The sequence below is a fragment of the Pituophis catenifer genome, unplaced genomic scaffold, assembly GCF_029215685.1.
Source record: "Pituophis catenifer annectens isolate HBS135680 unplaced genomic scaffold, rPitCat1.0.hap2 SCAF_18, whole genome shotgun sequence".
In the NCBI taxonomy this organism is placed as follows: domain Eukaryota; kingdom Metazoa; phylum Chordata; class Lepidosauria; order Squamata; family Colubridae; genus Pituophis; species Pituophis catenifer.
In genome coordinates this window covers 1,677,517-1,705,457 of record NW_027256898.1, presented here as the reverse complement: position 1 = coordinate 1,705,457, position 27,941 = coordinate 1,677,517, and the positions used below count along the sequence as shown (strand labels likewise).

Here is a 27,941-nt window from a genome sequence, read left to right as displayed (position 1 = left end):
AGAATTCTCTAGGGTGGAAGTTCAACTCCCAGAATTTTCTAGGGTGGAAGTTCAACTCCCAGAATTCTCCAGGGTGGAAGTTCAACTCCCAGAATTTTCTAAGATGATTGGTACCTACATTCTTTACAGAACTGTTGAACTAATTCAGTGTTTCTCAACCTTTAAGACATGACGACTTCAGCTCCCAGAATTCTCCAGGGTGGGACTCCAACTCCCATAATTCTCCAGGGTGGGACTCCAACTCCCATAATTCTCCAAGGTGGGACTCCAACTCCCAGAATTCTCTAGGGTGGGACTTCAACTCCCAGAATTCCCCAGGACGATGGCCACCTCCATTCTTTACAGAACTGTTGAACTCATCCAGTGTTTCTCAACCTTTCTGGGAGACTTCAACTCCCAGAATTCCCTAGCCAGCCAAACCTGGATCTCGAAAGTTTCAATCTAGTTCGGGGATTCTGGGAATTGAAGTCCACGATGTCTTAAAAGGTGCCAGGGTTGAATTCTGGGAGTTGAAGTCCTCTTAAAAGCTGCCACGGTTGAGCAACACGGTTAGTTCGATGAATCGGGCAGAGGAGCGGGCGCACCGAATCTCTCCCCTCCTCTTTTTAAATGCACCCACCTACCCATTTGGTCTCTCTCTCTCTCCCCCCTATCCAGGCTGCCCGTCTGGGACGTTCAAAGCCAACCAGGGGGACGAGAGCTGCATCCACTGTCCGATCAACAGCCGGACGACGTCCGAAGGAGCCACCAACTGCGTCTGCCGGAACAGCTATTACCGCGCTGACTCGGACCCGCTGGAAATGCCGTGCACCAGTACGTACGTCTGACAAAGCGGCAGAAGGGAGGGGGGGGGGGGCGATCAGATTCTTACAGATTAACAAAGTCGGAAGGGACCTTGTAGGTCATCTAGTCCAACCCCCCCGCCCAAGCAGGAGGCCCTACACCAGTGATGGCTAAACTTTTTGCCATCACGTGCCAAAAGCAAGGGTCGCGTGGGGGGGATCGTGTGCAAGCGTGCCCACACCCATAATTCAATGTGCCCCGCCCCCACCACACATGCACATGTGACTCTAACCCCCCGCACTCCCACTTTTGGCACATGATGGCACAGTGGGGCCCGGTAGGCCTCTTTTTCGCTTCTCCCCAAGCTCTAGAGGCTTTCTTGGAGCCTGGGGAGGACTAAAACAGCCTTCCCCATCCCACCGGAGGCTCTCCAGAGGCCAGAAACAGCCTTTTCCCTGACTTCCGGTGGGCCCAAAAATCAGGTGGCTAGCGCGCAGATGCACGCTGGAGCTGAACTAGGGCAATGCTCGTGTGCCCACAGATATGGCTCCGCGTGTCACCTGTGACACGCGTGCCATAGGTTCACCATCACGGCCCTCCACCATTTCTGACAGATGGCAGTCCAGCCTCTTCTTGAAAGCCTCCGGGGATGAAGCTCCCACAACTTCTGAATAACAGAATAATAACAGAATAACAGAGTCGGAAGGGACCTTGGAGGTCATCTAGTCCAACCCCCCGCCCAAGCAGGAGGCCCTACGTCATTTCTGACAGATGGCAGAAAGCCTCCAGATTAGAAAAAGTTTTATTCCCTTAAACTAGGCTTATCCGATTCTCCTCAATCTCACCGGCCAAGTTTTCCATTGCAGGTAGTCCTCGAATTACAATCTTTTGCTTCGTGTCCATTCGAAGGTACAACGGCACGGGGGGAAAAAGGGGACTTACGGTTGTTTCATACTTACGACCGTTGCAGCATCCCTGTGATCACGTGATCAAAATCAGGAACCCTCCCGTGGCAATCGGCTCATATTTAGCACAATCATTGCCACGTTGAGTTGCACGGGGATTCAGGGGTCATCTAGTCCAACCCTCTCCATCTCCAGATTGCTGCCCTGAGGCCAGCGAGCCTCAACACTCATGTAATCTAACTTCTGCCTTCCTCTTTTTTTTGGTGATTACCTGGTAGCCATTCCTTCAAACCCTCCCTCCCTCCTGAGACAATCACTGCCACATTGAGTTGCAGGGGAACTCAGAGGTCATCTAATCCAACCCTCTCCCTCCCCCATCTCCAGATTTCTGCCCTGAGGCCAGCGAGGCGCAACAGCCAGGTAATTTAACTTCTCCTTTCCTTTTTTCTTTCGGTTCCCTGGCAGCCATTCCTTCAGCCCCCCAGGCCGTCATTTCCAGCGTGAACGAGACCTCCCTGATGCTGGAATGGACCCCTCCTCGGGATTCGGGGGGCCGCGAGGACCTGGTTTACAACATCATCTGCAAGAGCTGCGGCTCGGGGCGGAGAGCCTGTACCCGCTGTGGGGACAACGTCCAATTCACGCCGCGCCAGCTGGGCCTGACCGAGCCGCGGGTTTACATCAACGACCTCTTAGCGCACACGCAGTACACCTTCGAGATCCAGGCGGTGAACGGCGTCACGGATCAGAGCCCGTTCTCGCCTCAGTTTGCCTCCGTCAACATCACCACCAACCAAGCGGGTAAGAAGTTACCGCTGACTTCGCTGCGGGTTTTCGAAAGATTGTTTTTTTTTTTAAATTTCGTTCCGGGCTTCCGTTTTTCTGCCTTGTTCTTAAGGGCTGGAATGATATCTCCTGCTTCAGCAGGGGGCTGGACTAGAAGACCTCCGAGGTCCCTTCCAGCTCTATTCCAAACGATTGATTGATTGAAAAGGTCTAGGGCAGGGATGACTAACCTTTTTGCCATCGCGTCCCAGGAAGGGTGGGTGGGAGGGGGGGAGTTTCACGCGCGAACATGCCCACACCCATAATTCTATGCGCCCCACCCCGTGCATGCTCTCTCGACCCCCCTCCACCCCGCTCCTAGCACGCGATGTCCCGGTAGGCCCGTTTTTCTGTCTCACCTGGCTCCAGATCCTCTCTATGCATCTGGGGAGGGCAAAAACAGCCTTCCCCATCCCAACCCCAGGCCCTCCGGAGGCAGGAAACAGCCTGTTTTCCTACTTCTGGTGGGCCCAGGAGGCCCAAAAATTAGCTGGTTGGCGCGTGCATGCGCGCCCTAGCTGAGCTGGCGTGCCAGGCAACATGGCTCCATGTGCCACCTGTGGCACACATGCCATTGGTTCGCCATCATGGATCTAGTCCAACCTCCTGCTCTCCTTGAGCAGGAGGTTGGACTAGAAGATCTCTGAGGTTCCTTCCCAACCCTCTTCTGATTGATTGATTGATTGATTGATATGATCTAGGGTCTCCTGCTTAAGCAGAGGGCTGGACTAGAAGACCTCCAAGGTCCCTTCCCCACCCTATTATCGTAAATGCATATTTTGCAGGCCTGCGTATCTGTGCAAGGGACCCCAGATCGTTCGGGATTGAGGCTGGAGTGTAGGGGGGGGCTTCCTTGCCTGGATGGGGGGAGCGCTCAGCTCCCGCCCCCTGCCCCCGACTCGGTCCCCCCCCCCCGCTCTGCTCCTCCATCTTGCCTGTTGCAATTAAGCCCGACGGTTGTGAGTTTATTGCAGCAGCTGTGAACATTGTCACCTTCGCAGCTGAGAAAGTGTGAGGGGGGAAGTGTGCGCTTTTGTGCGTAGCAGGAGGCACAAACAGTGCAAAACCCCACCATACACAGAGAGAGAGAGAGAAAGAGAGAGAGAGAGAGAGAGAGAGAGAACCTCGCTGGTTGTCATTTTTCCCACGTGCTCCGAGCTGGCTCAGCCTTATTATCCTTCGGAGCTGCAAAAAAAAAAAAAACCCAATCTTATCCTGTTGTGATGTATCTATTCATTAAACCTAAAGAGTAACTGTTGGGCTTGCTAATTCTTCCATAATTAGAGAGGCCGCATCCTCGGGCCATTCCCTCCGCTGCCTTCCTGCTCCTCATTAAAGGGGCTGCAAACAGAAGCCGGGGAGACCAAACTGAAAGCAAAGGAAGGGAAGGAAAAAAATAAAAAAAAATAAAAATAAAAATAATAAACATTCCCGGGAGTTTGCAAAATCCGGGTTTGCAAAGAAAGAAAGGGGGAAAAAAACAAAAACCACAGAATCAAAATAAAAATCGGAGGTTTGCAAAACAAAACAACCAAGAGCCTTGGTGGCGCAGCAGACTAAAGCGCTGTTAAGTAACACCAGCTGCCTGCAATTATTGCAAGTTCGAATCTCACCAGGCTCAAGGTTGACTCAGCCTTCCATCCTTTCTAAGGTAGGTAAAATGAGGACCCGGATTGTGGGGGCAATAAGCTGACTTTGTATAAATATACAAAAAGTATGAAGGCTATTGCTTAACGCATTGTAAGCCGCCCTGAGTCTCTGGAAAAGGGCGGCATAATAAATCGAACCAATCAATAAATCGAACCAATAAACACAAAGAACCCGCCAGCCAGGAAGAAAAAAAAAAACAATAACAAATAAACGTTATTCATTTGGGAATAGACAGGCTCAGAATATGGAATAATGGAGTGGGGAGGGGCCTTGGAGGTCTTCTAGTCCAACCCCCTGCTTAAGCCGGAGACCTTAGATCAAATCAATCAATCAATCAATCAATCAATCAATCAATCAATCAATCAGAGAGCTGGAAGGGACCTCTTCTAGTCCAACCCTCTGCTCAAAAATTCCAGCCTGATAGTCCAAATCTCTTCCTCAAAATCTCCCTGATGGCGCACCTATTCACACGGATCTATGGAGTCCTTTTCTTAATATTAATAATATTAAGAAATATTAATAATGATGATAATCATTGAAGGGTGCAAGCTATTCCAAGCCATTGACTTTCTGTAATTCGACCCAACCTTACCCGGAATCCCTCTGCCGAAGGACGCCGTTTCCTTCGCCAAGGGCAAAGTCGCAGGTCCCAAGTTGCGGCCACGTGATGTCCCACTTAACGACAGAAAAGGTCGTTAAGTCGGGTCCTGCCACGTGAGACCTCCCTTCACAACCGCACCCCAGTTCATGGAGCATTTCCCCATCCCAATGGCGGTCGTAAGCCGAGGACTTTCTTTTCTTTTTTTTAAATATACTTTATTAAGTTTTATATATATACAAAACATTATCCGATGTTAATAGAAATGAGATTTCTGTTTTGTATATATATAAAACTTAATAAAGCCGAGGACTTTCTATACTGCTACAATTCTATCATTTCTACGTCGGGGTTGGACTAGATGACCTACCAGGTCCCTTCCCACTCTGTTAATCTGATCATGCGACCCAACCTTACCCAGAAATGCCGTACGCGTCCGAAACCTGACGGTTGAATCACAAATATTTCTCTCCCCCCCCTTCCCCGGTGGCCTCCTGCCTTCCCAGACCCTCGATTAACCCCCCCGCCCCAATTTTTCCCATGTGGGCTTCCTTCCCAAGCTCCCCTTCCCACATTTCTGACCTGACCTCCGAGCTGAGCCATGTCTGCCGGACGGTAATTGAAAATAGGAAAAAAAAATGTTCCCTCTCCAGCTCTCAGCGGTAACCTGATGCTGGGAGAAGAGAACTTCTGAATGGAGGTTAGAAGAGGAGGGGGAGGGAGAGGAGACCCCCTCCCCAAAACACAGCTGCCCCCTTGCTTTCCTCATCTCGTTTGTTCCTAACCCTTCCCCCCCTCCCCCACGGAGACCTCTGTTTGGGTGCCGGGCTCCATTGGGGGCGAGAGGATTAAGGCTTTGATGCATCCAGGAGGGGCTTCTTTTGAAAAAAAAAAGGGGGGGGATTGTCCCCGAGATTGACTCTGCAGAATTGGCAGCTGACACCAGACAGGCGGAGAGGAGGAGGAGGAGGAGGAGGAGGAGGAGGAGTGGGGGAGGAAGGGGGCATGGGGTGGGTGTCTGGTTGGATTGAACTTGGCAGAGCTTCAAGAAACTGGAGATAGTGGCAGTTAAGGCTGGCTGGCATTCGTCCGGTGGGTGGGTGGGGTGTCCTTCTCACCCCATAACAGTCGAGCCCACCTCCCCTCCTCTTCATCCTTTTCCCCCCCCCCTCCCCACCCAGAAAGAGTGAAAGTGGGTTTGTTCCAGAGCTGAAGGTTGCAACAGAGGAAGAACAATTAATCCAAATTTCGTCGAGATTGAAGGAGCTCTGTTTTTTTTTTGTTGTTGTTGCAAAGGGGCTTTTGGGGGGGTGAGGGTGGGGGGGGCTTTTCTCCTGGATCTTTTCTTTCCCTCTGCGTAAGCCCCGTTTCTCACCCCCCCCTTCCTCCCCCAGCACGGTTGTCAATCAAAGGCAGTTTTTGTAGCAACAGAAGGTGGGGATGGATTCAGAGGGTGGGGGGCTTCACATACGGTAGCAACAGCCCCCCCTTCGCCCAGCACTGGAAATGTGAGTGTGTGCACGTGCCATCCTTGTATGCATGTGGCGTCACAAAAGATTCGCAATTCGCACACACGCGTGCCGTCCACACACACGTGCAGCATCAAAAACACAGCAATATAGGACGGGATTGGGCAGGCTCACCTGTAGGTTGGCCCTAGCGGTTTTCCCGAACCGGTTGAATCCCACTTCTGGATGGATGGTTAAAATCCGTGTGTTTAAACGCATGCAGTTGAGGTTTTTTTTTTCCCCCATTCTCTGGTTGCAAATCGATGGAGAATATCAAATGCTTCACAACAAGCCAGGGATAAGCCACGTTCTGACCACTTTGGCAAAAAACAAAACAAAACAGGGTTGCTCTACAGTTGGGGAATCTAAGGTCCAACTCTGAGGATCCCACTGTTCCCCCTCTCCATTATGTATTTATATATGGATAGTCCTTGACCAGTTCATTTAGTGACCGTTCAAAGTTAGAATGGCACTAAAAAAATTGCCATTTTTAACACTTAAAACCATCGTAGTGTCGGGGGAAACTACAGTCGGACACTTGACAACTGTGTCCCGGGGTCACTCGATCCCTTTTTGCGACCTTCTTGACTAGCAAAGTCGAAGGGGAAGCCAGATTCGCTTAACGACCGAACTGCAGTGACGCACTTGGCAACGGTGGCAAGAAAGGTCATAAAATGGGGCAAAACTCGCTTGACTGACGTCTCGCTTAGCGACGGACATTTGGGGGCTCAGTTGTGGTCGTAAGATGGTGCTTAGATTAGTTTCTCCTTTCTCTCTCTCTCTCTCTGTCCTGTAGCTCCTTCGGCGATCTCCATTATGCATCAGGTCAGCCGGATGGTGGACAGCATCACCCTCTCGTGGTCTCAACCGGACCAACCCAACGGGGTCATCTTGGATTATGAACTCCAGTACTATGAGAAGGTATCAAGGAGGACGTAGGGGACCAAGGAGTTGGAAATTGTCCGTATTTGGATTATGGCCTGCATGAGAAAGTCCTACCCTTTCTCCGTCTCTCAGGACGGCCTCCATTACTGATCGGTTGTGGTATCTCCCAGGAACGGATGGGTTACTTGAGCGTATGAACGTTGTTATTCTCTGTCATGGAGATTCTCCCTCATCCGGATCATAGTTGTCCCAAAGATGCTCTCCCCCAACCACCCCCAAGAGGCAACTGGGACTTTCTGGTTTTTCTTTGAAGACATTTCGCTGCTCATCCGAGAAGCTTCTTCAGCTCTGACCGAATGGCGAGGAATGGAAGGATTTCTATTCCTTGAAGACAGCTGGTCATTTGCATTCTTTTTAGAGAGCCCTTGAGGTGTGGAACTTTCTTGGGAGTGCTGTGGAAGTGCTGCACACCCATTTGCACGACTCAGGTGATCCACGAGGACACCGATAAATCTCCAAGGGGCCTCAACAGAGCTCGCTAAAAAGAATGCAAATGATCAGCTGTCGGCAAGGAATATCAATCCTTCCATTCCTCACCATTTGGTCAGAACTGAGGAAGCTTCTCGGATGAGAAGCAAAACGTCTTCAAAACAAAAACCAGAAAGTCCAGAAAAAAATACCATCATGGTTGTCCCAAAGGTGCTTTGTTCCAAAAGTAAGCTGGAGTTTCTTCTTTTTTTTTCCTTGAAAATATTTCGCTTCTCCTCAAGCTTCTTCAGAACGTCTTCTGAAGCTTCTGGGAACCGAAGAAGCTTCTTGGAGGAGAAGTGAAACATCTCCAAAACAAAAACCAGAAAGTCCAGGAAAGTCTAAGAAGCTTCTTCAAAACTCCTGGGAACTGAAGAAGCTTCTTGGAGGAGAAGCGAAATGTTTTCAAGGGGGAAAAAAAACAACAACCAAGGAAGTCCAGTTTATTTTGGGGGAAAGCAATTTTGAGACGTACGGAGATAATCTCACATGGACCGTAAAAGATCCTGCCCGCCGTTCGTGTTTAAACACATTTACTGAATTAATCCACGTTTATCCGGGGACGGTACGGAAGATTTCCCCATTTGCACGAGGAAATAAATAGATTTTGGACACAAGGATGTGTATTTTTTTTTTAAGGCTAATTAAAATCGTGTTTAAACGGAGACACCGCGCACCCTCCCCATCGGAGATTACAAAAGCTGCATAATTCGTTCGGTGACCTATTTTCCGATTGCCAGGAGAAAAACCAACTCGGGGAGGGGGGTTCGGGGGCAGCTGAGGCTGCATAATTTATCCTGCTGTTTTGCAGAATTTGGCAGTCTCTTTCCCCCCCCCCCGCCCGGCTTCCTCACGGCAAAAAGGAGAAACATTCCTATTTTTCCAATGCTTCCCCCCCTTTTTTTCTTTTCTTTTTGCAAATCTACACACATACACAAACCCAGGTTGTGTTTGCCCTTTTAGCAAGACTGTCGTTTTTGCAAATGTCGGTTGGAAAATTTGCTAGGATTGTGGTGCCGTTGTGATGTGGTTTAGGCACTAATCTCGGGGCCTTGGTGAAACCGATCGTTTTGGAATCTAGTCTATAGTCCACATCAACGTACAAGGTTCAAACACATGTTTACCAATAAAATTCTATGCTTAAGAAAAAAAGGCCAGGATTTTCTCAAGATTGTCCCAGAGGAAAAACAAACAAATAGGCTCCCTTCACGGGATTAAGCCGGCGGTGGACTCAATATATATCGCTTTGTATTTTTCCACTGAGTCGGGGTTGGGCTGGATGACCTCCCGGGGACCCCTCCAAATTCCAAGGTTCTGATTTTTCTGCCCCATGCTGCCTTATCCATTCGGAGGAGGTGGGGGGGGGGGGCAAAGCTAGATGAAACCCAAGCCATGTTATTTTCTGGCAGAAGATTATGTCCCCTTCTCCATTCTTTTCCTCCTTTTACCGGAATAACCGTTGTCGCTATTTTTTCTTCCCCCGTAGGATCTGAGTGAGTTCAACGCCACGGCGGTCAAGAGCTTCACCAATACAGTGACCGTCCCCAACCTCAAAGCCGGAACCATTTACGTCTTTCAGGTGCGAGCTCGCACAGTGGCCGGCTACGGACGCTACAGCGGGAAAATGTACTTCCAGACGATGACGGAAGGTGAGTAGCAGGGGGTTCTGCCTCCCCGCCTCCCCTCCCCATCCATTCATTTACTGACCGTTCAAAGTTACAACAGCACTTCACAACCGTCGCGGCCTATCCCCGTGTGTCACGCGATCAAAATTTGGACGCTTGGCAACTGACTCATGCTTATGACCGTTGCGATATCCCGGGAGGGGGTGGGATCCCATCATCCTCTTTTGTGACCTTCTGACGAGCAAAGTCAATGATTAATCAATGGGTTTCTGGACTCGGCATGGGGGTTGGGCTGGATGACCTCCCAGGTCCCTGGCAACTTTTTCCCACAAGGATTTCGTTATCCCATTTAAAAATCCTGTACCTAGCATGGGGTTGGACTGGATGACCTCCCAGGATCCTTTCAACCTTTTCCCATAAGGAGTTCATGAACTCATTTAAAAATCCTGCACCGAGCATGGAGGTTGGACTGGATGACCTCCCAGGTCCCTCCGACCTTCCCTTTCCTAAGACTTCCTAGCTAGCTGGAACAGCTCTCTGCCGAGGCCCGCCTTGCAGGTAACACCTGGCTGACTTTAATTTTCTTTTTCTGCGCGTCGTTCCAGCCGAGTATCAAACCAGCATTCAGGAGAAGCTCCCTTTGATTATCGGTTCCTCGGCGGCCGGTCTTGTCTTCCTCATCGCTTTGGTGGTTATCATCCTGGTTTGCAACAGGTAGGCAGAAATCCGGAATGAGGGATTTTCAAAAAAAAGCCAGAATATTCTAAACAGGCTTCTGTTTTTCTGGATCATCTCAGAATACGGTTAGAATATCCTGCATTTTTGGGGGGGTTCCCGTTTGTGGTTTGGCTTTCCCCCTTTCTACTCCAGCTTCCTGGCTGTCACCAGGAAGATTATAAGATTATATAAGATTATATTTTCAAGAAGAGAGTGGACAGCCGTTTGCCCCGAATGCGTCTCCTGCCTTGAGGGTTGGACTGGAGGACCTCTGAGGTCCCCTCCATCCCTCGGGTTCTATCTTCTATGTATCCGCGAGCTTACGGTGGGGAGGCATGCATGTTGGATCGGGCAAGCCCATTAATGGCACCCTGATGTCCGTGCATAACCTCGCCAGATTTTGCTTACGACGGTTACAATTTGGCAACCGGCGAGCCTCGCCGGGCAGGGGGGGGCAGGAAGGGCTTAAGGGGGCGTCGGTGGGAAAGGGGGGGACAGACTGCTGAATCCCAGCCTTGCCCCCCTGCTCTGCTAGTCCGTCTGCCTACCGTTCAGCACGCTGCTCTCCTTCCAGACGGCATGGCTTCGAGCGCAACGACTCGGAATACACCGACAAGCTCCAGCATTACACCAGCGGCCACAGTATGTATGGGTTATTGGGGAAGGGGGGGCGAGGCAGGGGGCATTCGGGGGGGGCAGGCAGGAGGGAGGAGCAGCATTCATTCCCAAAGCGGGTTGACGTCGGTGCGATAACCTGCACGGCCATGGACAAACACCCCACCCCATCCCCCTCCCTCATTGTCTCCGTCCCACGGAAGCCACAGAAATTTTGTTTAGTGATGGTTCAACGCTCCAACGGTGCTGGGATCGATCTATCTATATTTATCTATCTATCTGTCATCTATCTATCTTCTGTCTATTTATATCTCTCTATCTTCTATCTCTCTAACTCTATCTCTTTTATCTATCTCTATCTCATCTATCTTCTATCTATCTATTTATATTTATCTATCTATCTTCTATTGCTCTATCTATCTATCTATCTTCTATCTCTCTATTTTTTCTCTCTCTCTCTTTCTTTTATCTATCTCTATTATCTATCTATCTGTGTCATTTATCTTCTATCTGTTTATATCTATCTATCTACTATCTATCTATCTCTATCTCTTTTATCTATCTCTATCTATCTGTCTGTCTGTCTGTCTGTCTGTCTGTCTGTCTGTCTGTCTGTCTATCTATCTATCTAATCTACCTATCTTCTATCTATTAATATCTATCTATCTTCCATATCTAATCTATCCTATCTATCTATCTATTTATCTTCTATTCTCTCTCTCTCTCTATCTATCTATCATCTATCTATCTATCTATCTATCTATCTATCTATCTATCTATCTAATCTATCTATCTTCTATCTATCTATTCATATCAATCTATCTTCCATATCTAATCTATCCTATCTATCTATCTATTTATCTTCTATTATCTATCTATCTATCTATCTATCTATCTATCTATCTATCTATCTATCTATCATCTATCTATCTATCTATCTATCTATCTATCTATCTATCTATCTCTGTCATCTACCTATCTTCTATCTATCTATTCATATCTATCTATCTTCCATATCTAATCTATCCTACCTACCTACCTACCTACCTACCTACCTACCTAGTTGTTGCGCCCTGCTTGGGGTTTGATTGGTGAGATGAGGTTTGGGGGCGGGATTTAACCAGGATTATAAAAACGCACTTGGTTCGACGCCAAACCACCATTGGGCGCTGGCTTTTCTTCTGTGAAAGAGGGTTAAGAACTAGCCAGCTTGCAATCTCCCGGTTAAGCTCGATTGATCTTCCCCAACGAGCCCAATCTTATCCTGGCCTACCGCACAGGATTGTTGTTGTGGATGCAGAACTCCCCCCCCCCACTTAAACTGGAGCATCAAGGGTTGAGCCAATGACCCATATCGGCTTCTTCTCCTTTGAGTAGTTACTCCGGGGATGAAAATCTACATTGATCCCTTCACCTACGAGGATCCCAACGAAGCCGTCCGAGAATTTGCGAAGGAGATTGACATCTCGTGCGTGAAAATCGAACAGGTGATCGGGGCAGGTAAGGCCAACTTCAGGAACTCGGGGTGCTCCGGGTGATTGATCTGTTTTGCACTGAGCTTTTTTAGACGGGACTGAAAAAATTAAGGGTCCTCGCTGGTCTCTGAACTTGGGGGTTTTCTCGAAGACGTTTCACGACCCAATTAGGGAACATCATCAGTGTTACGAAGTTTGGTTAATTAAACACCTGCAAGAAAACTTCCAACCAAGGAGCCCACAATCCTCCTCTTTTTCTTCCCCCCTCCTCTCCCGCCTCCTCCTCCTCCCTGCAAACTTTACTCCCTTCTAGCATTGATGATGTTACCTATTCGGGTAATGAGACGACTGGAAGAAAACTAGCAAACTTAGACAGCACCAAGGACCCCTCGATCCTCCTCCTCCTCCTTTCTTCCTCCACTCCTTCTCCTTCCTCCTCCATTTCCCCCTCCTCTTCCTCCTTCTCCTCCTCTTCCTCCTTTCTTCCTCCACTCTTTCTCCTTCCTCCTTCATTTCCCCCTTCTCTTCTTCCTTCTCCTTCTCCTCCATTCTTCCCCTTTGTTCCTTCTCTTTCCTTCTTCCTCTTCCCCTTTTCCTCCTCCTCTTCCTCCTTCTCCTCCTCCTCCTCCTCCTCCTTGCAAACCCTACTCCCTTCTAGCATTGATGATGTTACCTATTCAGGTAATGAAATGTCTACAAGAAAACTAGAAAACTTAAGAGAGAACCAAGGACCCCACAATCCTCTCCTCCACCACCTCCTCCTCCTCCTCTCCTCCTCCTCTAATCCCATTCAGTTCTAGCACTGATGATGTTATCTAGCTGGGTCGTTAAACGTCTGCAAGAAAACAAGCAAGCTCAGAGAGGACCCCACAGTCTTCCTCCTCCTCCTCCTCCTCGGCCGCTCTGCAAACCTCACTCCCTTCTAGCACTGATAATATTCCCTAGTTCAGTCATTAAATGTCTGCAAACCCCCCACCCAGCCCCCCAAGCTCAGGAAGCACCAAGGACCCCCCCAAATTCAATCCTAAAATGTAGACACGCGGGTTTTCAGGGGAAATAAATGCCTTTTTCTGCCACCCCCATCTTACCCCCCCCCCACCCCAGGAGAATTTGGCGAGGTCTGCAGCGGCCACCTGAAGTTGCCGGGGAAAAGGGAGAGTTTCGTAGCCATCAAGACCTTGAAATCGGGGTACACCGAGAAACAGCGGAGGGACTTCCTGAGCGAAGCCAGCATCATGGGTCAGTTTGACCACCCCAACGTCATCCACCTGGAGGGGGTGGTGACGAAGAGCCCCCCTGTTATGATAGTCACCGAATTCATGGAGAACGGCTCGTTGGATTCCTTCCTTCGGGTAAGGATCACCCCCCCCAAGGGGAGGTGCGGCAGTTCTGATTGGTTGATTGATTGACTGATTGATTGATATGATCTAGGCTCTTCTGCTTGACCTGGAGGTTGGACTAGAAAATCTCCAAGGCCCCTTCCAGCTCTGTTCTGATTGAGTGATTGATTGATTGATTGATTGATTGATACAATCTAGGGTTTGACTAAAAGACCTTCAAGGCCCCTTCCAGCTCTATTCTGATTGATTGATTGATTGATTGATTGATTGATATGATCTAGACTCTTCTGCTTGACCTGGAGGTTGGACTAGAAAATCTCCAAGGCCCCTTCCAGCTCTGTTCTGATTGATTGATTGATTGATACAATCTAGGGTTTGACTAAAAGACCTTCAAGGCCCCTTCCAGCTCTATTCTGATTGATTGATTGATTGATTGATTGATTGATATGATCTAGACTCTTCTGCTTGACCTGGGGGTTGGACTAGAAGACCTCCAAGGCCCCTTCCAGCTTTATTTTGATTGATTGATTGATTGATTGATTGATATGATCTAGGATCTCCTGCTTGACCTGGAGGGTAGACTAGAAGACCTCCAAGGCCCCTTCCAGCTCTATTCTGATTGATTGATTGATTGATTGATTGATTGATTGATTGATTGATATGGTCGAGGGTCTACTGCTTGAGCAGGGGGTTGGACCGGAGGACCTCCAAAGTCCCTTCCAGCTCTCTTCCGATGTTTTGAAGTCAGTCAAATGAATCAAGAAGAGAAGGTTGAGGAGCACTTATTTTTGAGGAAATCATGTCTCCTGGCCAGGAGATCGTCGACCCCAGTGGCCAGATCACACCTCCCTTCACTTGTCCTGGAATCTCACACCCCTTTTTCCTGTCCTTCTCTTCAGCAAAACGACGGGCAGTTTACCGTCATCCAGCTGGTGGGCATGCTCAGGGGCATCGCGGCTGGCATGAAGTACCTGGCGGATATGAACTACGTCCACCGCGACTTGGCAGCACGCAACATTTTGGTGAACAGCAACCTGGTCTGCAAAGTTTCGGACTTCGGCCTCTCCCGCTTCTTGGAGGATGACACCTCGGACCCCACCTACACCAGCGCTCTGGTAAGAGGGTGGAAGGAGGGCTGGTGGGCCAAGACTTTGAAAGGTAACTGAGATAAGTCAAGGGACAAACCAGGATTTGCCACTTAACACCTTCTGCTAACAGGTCCATCCGTCGGGGAGATGACTAGTTGTCTGCCACACCTATTCATCTCTGCCCCCTGCCTTTTATCCCCAGAGCTAATGTGGGGCTTCGCTAGCATCGGTGGCTCTTTCGTCCCAAGGACCGGCATATAGATTTCCACTGCTCTCCTCTCCTCTGCCTTCTGAGCATCTGCGAATCAGGCACTGGACCCAGCTGTTCCTCCTCCTCCTCATCAGCCACCTCCAGACCTGGGGGCTGTTGACTCTCATCGGAGGGCTGACGGATGGCCCAGGCTCCGCCTCTGTCTCTGATAGCTCCACTCCCTCTTCCCCCTCAGAGCTCACAGGTTGCCTTGAGGCTGACCCTGACTCCCACGCCTCCTCCTCCTCTTCTGATTTGGTGACCGATGGGCCACAGCAGAGATGACTTGAGGCCTTCAGGTGTCAGACTGGCCACTTCTAATGATCTGGCCCTCTCTAGATGACTTAAATGACCCTTTCCAGCCCTCCATGGGAACTGTAGTCCAGAAGGACTGATATGGGCCAGGTTATGGACTGACACCTCCACTCTTACATCCCTGAAGATACCAAGGACTTTGTCCTCAAGACAAGTTGTGGCGATTGTGTGATCAGCTCATGACTTCCTCCTTCAGTTTCTCCCAAGTCCAAGTGGCTCATGGGTTTTGGAGTCTCAACTCTCAGCCTTGGAACGGCTGAGAAGAAGTTCCTTCAGGAAGTGGTCTGCTTGGACCATCCTTCCTCATAAATCTGTCTTTCTCCTCGTACAACGAAGAGACCCAATCGTTGTCCCTTCTTCAGAAGACAAGTACTGTAGGACAGGGCGGTCTCCAATCTTGACCAAGTTAAGACTTGTGGACTTCAACTTTCAGAATTCCAGGGAGTTGAAGTCCACAGCTCTTAATGTTGCCAAGGGTTGGAGACTCCTGCTGTAGGACACCCAATCCTTCTCAAACCCAATTCTTCTCCTTCTCTTCACAGGGTGGAAAGATCCCGATCCGTTGGACGGCGCCTGAGGCCATCCAGTATCGAAAGTTCACTTCTGCCAGCGATGTGTGGAGCTATGGAATCGTCATGTGGGAAGTAACGTCCTATGGGGAGAGGCCTTATTGGGATATGACCAATCAGGACGTAAGTCACAGCTTTGAAACATCTGAGGAATACTTTTGGGGTTGTAGATGGATGGAATTTCTGATGATGGCATGTCTTGTAGACATAGGGAGCAGAAAATGAGGGTTTCTTATGGAAGATTATGGGTTGCTTATGGAAAAAGGAAGAAGGAACCCTTGTGAGAATTCTTTCAATGTTTCTAGGAGGCCTTAATCTCAAATGTTTCTCCTAACTCAAATTCTTTCTCATCTAAACTATGCTGGTTCCTGGCCATAATAATGGTTGGATGGAATTTGGTGGGATTTGTCGTCTAAAGCACCATTTTCCACCGGCTAACCTCTCTTTTAGATAACTTCAACTGGTTTTCAAACAATACGATTTTGCAAGTCTGGAAGAGTAGATGGTCCTCAAAGCTGGAGGACAAATTTTGGGCCTTCCTAGGGTTGAACATTATATTTTGAGCAATTCCTGTTCTCAAATCCCTTTCAAACAACAAGCAGGTATGAGCCCCAAATACCCCTCATTTCAGCCCTGAGCTACACATAGTCTCCTTTATTTAGATCCCTTTCTCTCCAAACTTGCCAAAACCCTTCTTATACAATGAAATGGTGGATGAGTGCAGCTGATTCTCTTTTGGAAATACAGATAGTCCTCGACGTATGACCCAAAGTTTAGTTACAACCATGGAGAGGGCCCAATGGTTGGAACTTTCGGTTGCAAGTCCTCTTTTTTGGATCAGTCATAACTTAGAACAGTCCTAAGTCGAGAACTAGCTGTAGAACCAAAATAACGATAAGTCGGGAGCAATGAGCGTAAAATTCACACAGGGTTCAAGAGGTGTAAAATTATGGATCATTCATTGGCAGGTAATCAATGCGATTGAGCAAGACTACCGATTACCACCGCCCATGGATTGTCCGAGCGCTCTCCATCAGCTCATGCTGGACTGCTGGCAGAAGGACCGCAACCACCGGCCGAAATTCGGACAGATTGTCAACACCCTAGACAAGATGATCCGAAACCCCAACAGCCTGAAAGCCATGGCACCCCTTTCCTCAGGGTAAGGAAGCAAACTCTCGGACATTGAGGCTTTGTGTCTTCTTCGTTGGTTGAGGGACCTTCCTTGGAAGCAAACTCTTGGACTTTGATTGTGGAGAAGACTTTGAGTCTTCAACATTGGTTGAGGGACCTTCCTTGGAAATAAACTCTTGGACTAGGACCGTGGATAAGACTTTGTGTCTTCTTCGTTGGTTGAGGGACCTTCCTTGGAAGCAAACTCTTGGACTTTGATTGTGGAGAAGACTTTGAGTCTTCAACATTGGTTGAGGGACCTTCCTTGGAAATAAACTCTTGGACTAGGACTGTGGATAAGACTTTGAGTCTTCTTCATTGGTTGAAGGACCTTCCTTGGAAACAAACTCTTGGACTTGGACCATGGAGAAGACTTTGTGTCTTCTTCACTGGTTGAAGGACCTTCCTTGGAAGCAAACTCTCAGACTTTGATCATGGAGACGACTTTGAGTCTTCTTCATTGGTTGAAGGACCTTCCTTGGAAGCAAACTCTCAGACTTTGATCATGGAGAAGACTTTGAGTCTTCTTCACTGGTTGGAGAACCTTCCTTGGAAGCAAACTCTTGGACTTTGATCATGGAGAAGAGTTTGTGTCTTCTTCATTGGTTGAAGGACCTTCCTTCACGTGGGTTGACTGGAGGTCCAACATGGAGATCTACCAAGGGTTTAGTAATATCTGTATTGAAGAGAGTCACCAAGGTTGGGATAAACCTGGAATAAGGTTCTCTCCATTAAACTCCACACCCACCCACACCCACACCCACACCCACACCCACACACACCCCTTCTTCTGTTTTGCCCTGAGAGGCCACAATTTCTAGAATTTGTTGAATTTCTAGACATTTTCCCCAAATATCTACAGCTTCTCTTGGCATTCAGTGTGTTCAGTCCGTGACATCTCTCATTTCCCTTGTTTGGTTCAATTGTGTAGGTAGTCCTCGACTTACAATGCTTCGCTTAGTGACCGTTCGAAGTAACAACATCCCTGAAGAAAGGGACGTACGACCGTTTTTTCCACCACACTTACGACCGTCGCAGCCTCCCCGCGGTCCTGGTTCATATTTATGACGGTCGTAGGGACACACGATCCCCTTTTAGCGACCGAAGTCTGTGGGGAAGCCGGGTTCACTTAACAACCATGTGACGAGCATCTCAACCGCAGGGATTCACTTAACAACGGTGGCAGGAAACGGTCGTAAAAATGGGGCAGAAGGCCCTTAGCAAATGTCTCACTTAGTGACAGAAATTGCAGCCATAAGTCGAGGACTACCTGTGCCTGGTGGCAAATTGAAATTGAAATGGATTTTAATTTGATTAACCTTGCAGGATTAATCTTCCTTTGCTGGACCGGACGATTCCAGATTATTCCAGTTTCAATACAGTTGACGAATGGCTGGAAGCCATCAAGATGGGCCAGTACAAAGAGAATTTTGCCAGCAACGGGTTCTCCAGTTTCGACTTAGTTTCCCAGATGACGATGGAGTAAGAACACCAAACATTAAAATTATACAATTATACCTCGCATAAAAATCAAATATGGGTAATTCTCGACTTACAACAATTCATTTAGGGTCCGTGGGGCAGTCAGATTCACTTAGCAACCGCGGGACTGATGGAAGAAGTGCAGAGATGCACTGTACAGCGGGGGTAAGGAAGGTCGTAAAATGGGGGGGCAAATGTCTCGCTTAACAAGTTGGGGGGTCCCCAGTTGTGGTCGTAAGTCGAGGACTACCTGTAAAATAGAATCATAAATAAAATAAGGAAATAAAATAAAGATAAATTATGATGGAATAGAATGGAATTCAGCACAATACAAAACACAAAACAATACAAAATACAATACAGTAGAATACAAAATACACAAAACAATAGAAAATACAAAATACAATACAGTACAGTACAACACAATACACAAAACAACACAAAATACAATACAGTAGAATACAAAATACACAAATCAATAGAAAATACAATACAGTACAATACCACAGTACAGTACAATAGAATACAAAATACATAACAATACAAAATACAAGACAGTATAATACAAAATTCACAACAGTACAAAATACAGTACAATACAATACAAAATACAGTACAATACAATACAAAATACACAAAAATACAAAATACAGTACAATACAATACAAAATACAGAAAAATACAAAATACAGAACAATAAAATACAAAATACAGAACAATACAAAATACAGTACAGTACAATACAAAATACATAACAATGCAAAATACAATACAGTACAAAACAAAATACAGTACAATACAAAATGCACAACAACACAAAATACAGTACAGTACAATACAAAACACAATACAATACAATACAAAATACATAACAGTACAAAATACAATACAGTACAATACAAAATACAGTACAGTACAACACAAGATAACACAATACACAAAACAATACAAAATACACAACAAGACAAAATACAAGACAGTACAGCACAACACAATACAATACACAAAACAATACAAAATACAATACAGTAGAATACAAAATACACAAAACAAAAGAAAATGCAATACAATACAATACACAAAACGATACAATACAATACACAAAACAATACAAAATACAATACAGTACAGTACAACACAATACAATACACAAAACAATACAATACAATACAAAATACATAATAATACAAAATACAATACAGTACAGTACAGTACAACACAATACAATACAATACACAAAACAGTACAAAATACAGTACAATACAATACAAAATACAATACAGTACAAAACAAAATACACTACAATACAAAATACATAACAGTACAAAATACAATACAGTACAATACAAAATACAGTACAGTACAACACAACATAACACAATACACTAAACAATACAAAATACAAGACAGTACAATACAAAATACACAACAATACAAAATACAAGACCGTACAGCACAACACAACACAATACAATACACAAAACAACACAAAATACAATACAGTAGAATACAAAATACACAAAACAAAAGAAAATACAATACAGTACAATACCACAGTACAGTACAATAGAATACAAAATACATAACAATACAAAATACAAGACAGTACAATACAAAATACACAACAATACAAAATATAAGACAGTACAGCACAACACAATACAATACACAAAACAAAACAAAATACAATACAATACAAAATACAGAATACAAAATACAATACAGTTCAACACAATACAATACAATACACAAAACAATACAAAATACAATATGGTACGTTACAAAATACAATACAATACAAAATACAGTACAGTACAGTACAACACAATACAATACACAAAACAACACAAAATACAATACAGTAGAATACAAATACACAAAACAATAGAAAATACAATACAGTACAATACCACAGTACAGTACAATAGAATACAAAATACATAACAATACAAAATACAAGACAGTACAATACAAAATATACAACAATACAAAATACAAGACAGTACATCACAACACAATACAATACACAAAACAATACAAAATACAATACAATACAAAATACAATACAGTTCAACACAATACAATACAATACACAAAACAATACAATACAATACACAAAACAATACAAAGTACAATACGGTACAATACAAAATACAAGACAATCCAATACAAAATACATAATAGTACAAAATACAATACAGTACAATACCACAGTACAGTACAATAGAATACAAAATACATAACAATACAAAATACAATACAGTACAGTACAACACAATACAATACACAAAATAATACAAAATAGAATACAATACAAAATACATAACAATACAAAATACAATACAGTTCAACACAACACAATACAATACAATACACAAAACAATACAATACAATACACAAAACAATACAAAGTACAATACGGTACATTACAAAATACACAACAATACAAAATACAATACAGTACAGTACAACACAACACAATACACAAAACAACACAAAATACAATACAGTAGAATACAAAATACACAAAACAATAGAAAATACAATACGGTACAATACCACAGTACAGTACAATAGAATACAAAATACACAACAATACAAAATACAATACAGTTCAACACAATACAATAAAATACACAAAACAATACAAAATACAAGACAGTACATCACAACACAATACAATACACAAAACAATACAAAATACAATACAATACAAAATACATAACAATACAAAATACAATACAGTTCAACACAATACAATACAATACACAAAACAATACAATACAATACAATACAATACAAAGTACAATACAGTACACTACAAAATACACAACAATACAAAATACAATATAGTACAGTACAACACAACACAATACACAAAACAACAAAATACAATACAGTAGAATACAAAATACACAAACAATAGAAAATACAATACAGTACAATACCACAGTACAGTACAATAGAATACAAAATACACAACAATACAAAATACAATACAGTTCAACACAATACAATACAATACACAAAACAATACAAAATACAAGACAGTACAGTACAACACAATACAATACACAAAACAATACAAAATACAATACACTACAAAATACATAACAATACAAAATACAATACAGTTCAACACAATACAATACAATACACAAAACAATACAAAACAATACACAAAACAATACAAAGTACAATACGGTACATTACAAAATACACAACAATACAAAATACAATACAGTACAGTACAACACAACACAATACACAAAACAACACAAAATACAATACAGTAGAATACAAAATACACAAAACAATAGAAAATACAATACGGTACAATACCACAGTACAGTACAATAGAATACAAAATACACAACAATACAAAATACAATACAGTTCAACACAATACAATACAATACACAAAACAATACAAAATACAAGACAGTACATCACAACACAATACAATACACAAAACAATACAAAATACAATACAATACAAAATACATAACAATACAAAATACAATACAGTTCAACACAATACAATACAATACACAAAACAATACAATACAATACAATACACAAAACAATACAAAGTACAATACGGTACAATACAAAATACAATCCAATCCAATACAAAATACATAACAGTACAAAATACAATACAGTACAATACCACAGTACAGTACAATAGAATACAAAATACACAACAATACAAAATAGAATACAGTTCAACACAATACAATACAATACACAAAAAAATACAATACAATACACAAAACAATACAAAGTACAATACGGTACAATACAAAATACAATACAATCCAATACAAAATACATAACTGTACAAAATACAATACAGTACAATACCACAGTACAGTACAATAGAATACAAAATACATAACAATACAAAATACAAGACAATACAAATATACACAACAATACAAAATACAATACAGTTCAACACAATACAATACAAAATACAAAACAATACAAAATACAATACAGTACAGTACAACACAATACAATACACAAAACAATACAAAATAAAATACAATACAAAATACAATACAGTTCAACACAATACAATACAAAATACAAAACAATACAAAATACAATACAGTACAGTACAACACAATACAATACACAAAACAATACAAAATACAATACAATACAAAATACATAACAATACAAAATACAAGACAGTACAATACAAAATTCACAATAATACAAAATACAATACAATACAAAATACACAAAAATACAATACAAAATACACAAAAATAGAAAACACAGTACAATAAAATACAAAATACAATACAATACAATACAAAATACACAAAAATACAATACAAAATACACAAAAATACAAAACACAGTACAATAAAATACAAAATACAATACAGTACAAAACAAAATACAGTACAGTACAATACAAAATACATAACTGCAAAATACAATACAGTACAAAACAAAATACAGTACAATACAAAATGCACAACAATACAAAATACAGTACAGTACAATACAAAATACAATACAATCCAATACAAAATACATAACAGTACAAAATACAATACAGTACAATACCTCAGTACAGTACAATAGAATACAAAATACACAACAATACAAAATACAATACAGTTCAACACAATACAATACAAAATACATAACAATACAAAATACAAGACAGTACGATACAAAATTCACAATAATACAAAATACAATACAATACAATACAAAATACACAAAAATACAATACAAAATACACAAAAATACAAAACACAGTACAATAAAATACAAAATACAATACAGTACAAAACAAAATACAGTACAATACAATACAAAATACAGTACAATACAAAATACAGTACAATAAAATACAAAAATATATAACTGCAAAATACAAAGTTCAATACAATACAATACACAAAACAATACAAAATACAATACAGTTCAACACAATACAATACAATACACAAAACAATACAAAATACAATACAGTACAGTACAACACAATACAATACAAAATACAGTACAATACAATACAAAATACACAAAAATACAAAATACAGTACAATGCAAAATACAATACAGTACAAAACAAAATACAGTACAATACAAAATGCACAACAATACAAAATACAGTACAGTACAATACAAAACACAGTACAATACAATACAAAATACATAACAGTACAAAATACAATGCAGTACAATACAAAATACAGTAAGTACAACACAACATAACACAATACACAAAACAATACAAAATACAAGACAGTACAATACAAAATACGATACAATACAAAATATGATACAATACAAAATACAAGACAGTTCAACACAATACAATACAATACACAAAACAATACAAAATACAATATAATACAGTAAAGTACAACACTGTACAATACACAAAACAATACAATACAATACAAAATACATAATAATACAAAATACAATATAGTACAGTACAGTACAACACAATACAATACAATACACAAAACAATACAAAATACAATACGGTACATTACAAAATACACAACAATACAAAATACAATACAGTACAGTACAACACAATACAATACACAAAATAATACAAAATACAATACAGTACAATACCACAGTACTGTACAATACAATACAATACAAAAGACACAACAATATAAAATACACGACAGTACAATACAATACAAAATACAAAACAATACAATATAAAATATAATACACAACAATACAAAATACAATACAGTACAGTACAATGCAAAATACAAAACGATACAAAATTCAAAACAATACAAATTACAAACTATAACTACAAAATAATACAATATAAAATACAATACAATACAATATAATATAAAATACAGTGGAAAATACAATACAAAATACAAACACAATACAATACAACCTCTCCATAATCTTTCCGCCCCTGCTCTTCTTCCCATTCCCCAGAGACATCTTGCGAGTCGGAGTAACGCTGGCCGGACACCAGAAGAAGATCCTGAACAGTGTCCAGGTGATGCGGACACAGATGAGCCAGATCCAGTCCGTGGAAGTTTGAGACGTGCTTCTCGCACACATGGCCATGGGTTCAGAAGTCCCGCTCCCTTGTCCTGGAGCATGTCCAGGTTTCCCACGGGACTCGGGGCTGCCCAAACCAAGACAGACATGGAGGGCCGAGCGGCCGCGGACTCTGAGCAAACCAGAGCCACCTTGGATTTCTGTTTTTGGAGGACACGTCCAAACCCTGCGTCGGTGGCGTGGACCTTCTCCTCAAAGGGCTAAAGTTGGGCTAGGGATGGCAAGCAGCCTTTCTCGCCCCCCCTCAACCCTGCCCATCCTTCGAATGAGCCGTTCCAGCATCGCCATCTACACAGGAAATCCCCGAACATCTGGAACAGAGCTGTGGAGGATTCATCTCATCCGGGGTTCGGTGGATGTGATCTTTGGGGCCAGAGACAGGAGGTTTTACCGACGGACGGGTCTTTTGTAACCCTCTTTCCTTCGAAGGACAGAAGCATTTTTTAAAAACACATTTTGATGTCCTCTTCCACCTTCTTCCCCGTGGTCTAAAGGAGCTTCCTATATGGTTCAGATCGGTCCTTGATCGAGTTGGGATTGGGTTTGAATCTTGGCGCTTCCCAGAACCCGTTCCTTTTTTGCACCCCCGAATGGCAGCTATGACACACTTGTGATGTTCACCAGGCCTTCCTCCCTTGTAGCGTGTTGTAGACTTTGTTGTGCTTTTCTGTTGTGGTTGTCCATGACTTCTCCTTCGTTTGCAATGGGGGTCCCCAGGGGGTTGGGGGGGCTGCATTGTTTTTGCCCTCCTCCGAATGCAAAAAAAATAATAATTGTGTTTCTCCTCCCAAGGAGCCAGGCATTGACACCAAGTTGCTCCTAAGTGTGTGTGTGTTTGTGTGTGCGCATGTATTGAGAGAGACGTCCTTTTTTTTTTCATTTGCATTTGTGCTGATTGAGCCTGCCAGATACAGGTACTCCTCGACTTAAACCATTTGCTTAGTGACCACTCAAACTTGCAAAAAAGTGTCTTAGGAACTATTGTTCACACAACCGACACAGTCTCCCCGCGATCACAGGAGCAAAATTCAGACACTTGACAACCGACTCGTATTTATGATGTCTGCAGTGTCCATTTTACGATCTTTTATGACCTTCTGCCAAGCTGAGGGGGAAGCCCACTTCGATTAACAGAAGTGTGACTAATTTAACCACGGCAGCGATCTCCTTAACAATGGTGTCAAAAAATGTCGTCAAACGGGGGCAGAACTCACTTCACAACCGTCTGGCTTAGCGACTGAAGGTTTGACCTCGATTGCGGTTGTAAGCTGAGGATTACCTGTAGCCGAAGCATGTCGAATCTGCAAAGCAATTATAAGCAAGCAAGCGTGTTATCCAAAACGAGCCGCTGTTAGGAAAGTGGGTTAGCCTCCATGTCTTTGCAAACTGGGGATATTGTTCCCCCAGGGCAGGAAGAAAAAAATAAGGGGGGGGAGAGGATTTTCCTTGCAGCTTTTCCACAAAGGCACGAGGAAATTAACTTTGTTTTGCATCAGAAGGTCTCCCTTTAGAAAACAACACATACACACACACACAGACACAAAGCGTTTGACATATGCCTGCAAAAAGAAAGCATCTCCAATCAAAATTTGCTTTTGCACGAGAAGGCTGCTCCAAGTCTGCGTCGTCCCCCTCACATCCTTTTAAGAGGAGGGGGCTTGGCTTGCCATGCCAAATTATTCCCAGGGGGTTTGCTCAAATCGTGGTTATCCTGTCCTCCCACCCACTCGCCTTTTCATTCTAATTAAGATGTGTGGTTTTTTCCCATCTTATAAAGAGCTTTTTCCAGTGTCTTTTATCCATAGTAGACTTTGGCGATTTGGACTTCAATTCCCAGAATTCCCTAGCCAGCGTGGAGAATTCTGGGAGTTGAAGTGCACACCCTGCTGCATGGGGAATTTTGGGCATTGAAGTCCACTTCCATTCTCGATTCTGCAGCTGGCGTCTGTAGACTACAGCTCCCAGAATTCTCCACACTCGCTGGGGAATTCTGGGCATCGTAGTTCACACCACACTGTTGGTTTTCACAGCTTGGCTCTGTTCTGTGTGTGGAAAATCTCATTTTTGCTCCCCCTCTTTATCTGCTTTACCGAGCTCACGTCCACCTGCACCGAGGCTGCCCCGTTCCACCGGACCAAGCAATAAAATGGCTGTCTTATGGGTACGGTGATCCTCCTGAGAGGAGGAGGGCTTCGGTGCGAGAAAGGAGGCAATTTAAGGTTGAAGGTTCCAGAGTTGGAAGAAACATCATCAAGAGCCTTTCATCTGGAAAGGTGACATAAATACATCACCATCTTCAAATCAGTTTTTTGGTTGTCGGGATGTGAATCTGGCATAAAACGGTGGAATACGGAGGAGAGACGGCTGCAAACGGGAGCGGGTATTTATTTCAAATGGAGAAAATTTTAAGATTTTTCTTCTCTTGTCTGTAATTTCCTTTAAAGGGGGGCATGTGTGGAATTGGAGGGTCTTGAATTTTGGACATTCGCCGGACCGTCCAGCTCAGAAGGACTTGAAGCTTCGTGAAGATGCGTCTCAACTCATTGCTAGGTCCCCATTTTAAGGAGCCCCCCCCTTCGTCTCTGGAGGGGCCACCCATGCAACCTTTGTTCTTTTACCCCTGACAGTATTTGTATTTTTTACAAAAGAACGACGACAACGACCACAACAAAAATGTGAATAACAGGTGGTTTCCCAACCCTTGTCCTCCCCCCCCCCATCTCCCCCCTAAGGATGCGTCTTCCATTCCAACCAGGCCTTTCTCCGTACTCTGTCGGACATCTTTGGGGTGTCCGCGGGAAAGGGGAGAAGGAAAACTCGATGTATTTATAAAGAAAACGCAGAACCCGTTACTCCGCGATCTTTGTAGGAGTATTTTTAAGAAGACTTTCTTTTCCAAAATAAATGTGAAGTGTGAACATTTTGGACCAGTTCTTCTTTCCTTGAGTCTTCGCACCTTTGAACTTCTAGACATATTTCCATGGGGTTTTTTTTAAAAAAAATTATTTTATTTTAATACAAACATTTCATCTTTCATTAAACAGTGTGTCACCTGAGTACAAATATTTTGTGCAATAACAATTAAGATTTACAGCCGTCTTTAATATTTTGTCTATTCTTAAGGTAAAGGTAAAGGTTCCCCTCGCACATATGTGTTAGTCGTTCCCGACTCTAGGGGGTGGTGCTCATCTCTGTTTCAAAGCCGAAGAGCCAGTGCTGTCCGAAGACGTCTCCGTGGTCATGTGGCCGGCATGACTCAATGCCAAAGGCGCACGGAACGCTGTTACCTTCCCACCAAAGGTGGTCCCTATTTTTCTACTTGCATTTTTTACCTGCTTTCGAACTGCTAGGTTGGCAGAAGCTGGGACAAGTCACGGGAGCTCACTCCGTTACGCGGCACTAGGGATTCGAACTGCTAAACTGCCAACCTTTTGATTGACAAGTTCAGCATCTTAGCCACTGAGCCACCACATTCCTTATTGTCTATTCTTAACTTAATAGTAATACCGAACATACCTACTATTAT

At 43.6% G+C, this 27,941-nt stretch overlaps 1 protein-coding gene across 3 annotated transcripts in view; it reads left to right on the top strand.

Moving 5' to 3' along the window:
* The window catches only part of EPHB2 (EPH receptor B2), a 34,405-nt gene extending 10,010 nt beyond the window's left edge, over positions 1 to 24,395 (top strand). The window contains exons 3-15 of one of the 3 annotated variants that reach the window (XM_070956317.1): positions 658 to 813; positions 2,154 to 2,489; positions 7,066 to 7,190; positions 9,169 to 9,331; positions 9,913 to 10,021; positions 10,599 to 10,666; positions 12,017 to 12,139; positions 13,219 to 13,466; positions 14,354 to 14,569; positions 15,650 to 15,799; positions 16,645 to 16,838; positions 18,176 to 18,331; positions 24,287 to 24,395. In XM_070956317.1, the coding sequence (XP_070812418.1) occupies positions 658 to 813; positions 2,154 to 2,489; positions 7,066 to 7,190; positions 9,169 to 9,331; positions 9,913 to 10,021; positions 10,599 to 10,666; positions 12,017 to 12,139; positions 13,219 to 13,466; positions 14,354 to 14,569; positions 15,650 to 15,799; positions 16,645 to 16,838; positions 18,176 to 18,331; positions 24,287 to 24,395 (2,153 nt within the window). Of the gene's footprint in view, positions 1 to 657; positions 814 to 2,153; positions 2,490 to 7,065; positions 7,191 to 9,168; positions 9,332 to 9,912; positions 10,022 to 10,559; positions 10,667 to 12,013; positions 12,140 to 13,218; positions 13,467 to 14,353; positions 14,570 to 15,649; positions 15,800 to 16,644; positions 16,839 to 18,175; positions 18,332 to 24,286 lie in introns of all 3 variants that reach the window. The other 2 variants (XM_070956316.1, XM_070956315.1) reach the window with 2 other exon arrangements.
* The last annotated feature ends 3,546 nt before the right edge of the window (positions 24,396 to 27,941 follow it).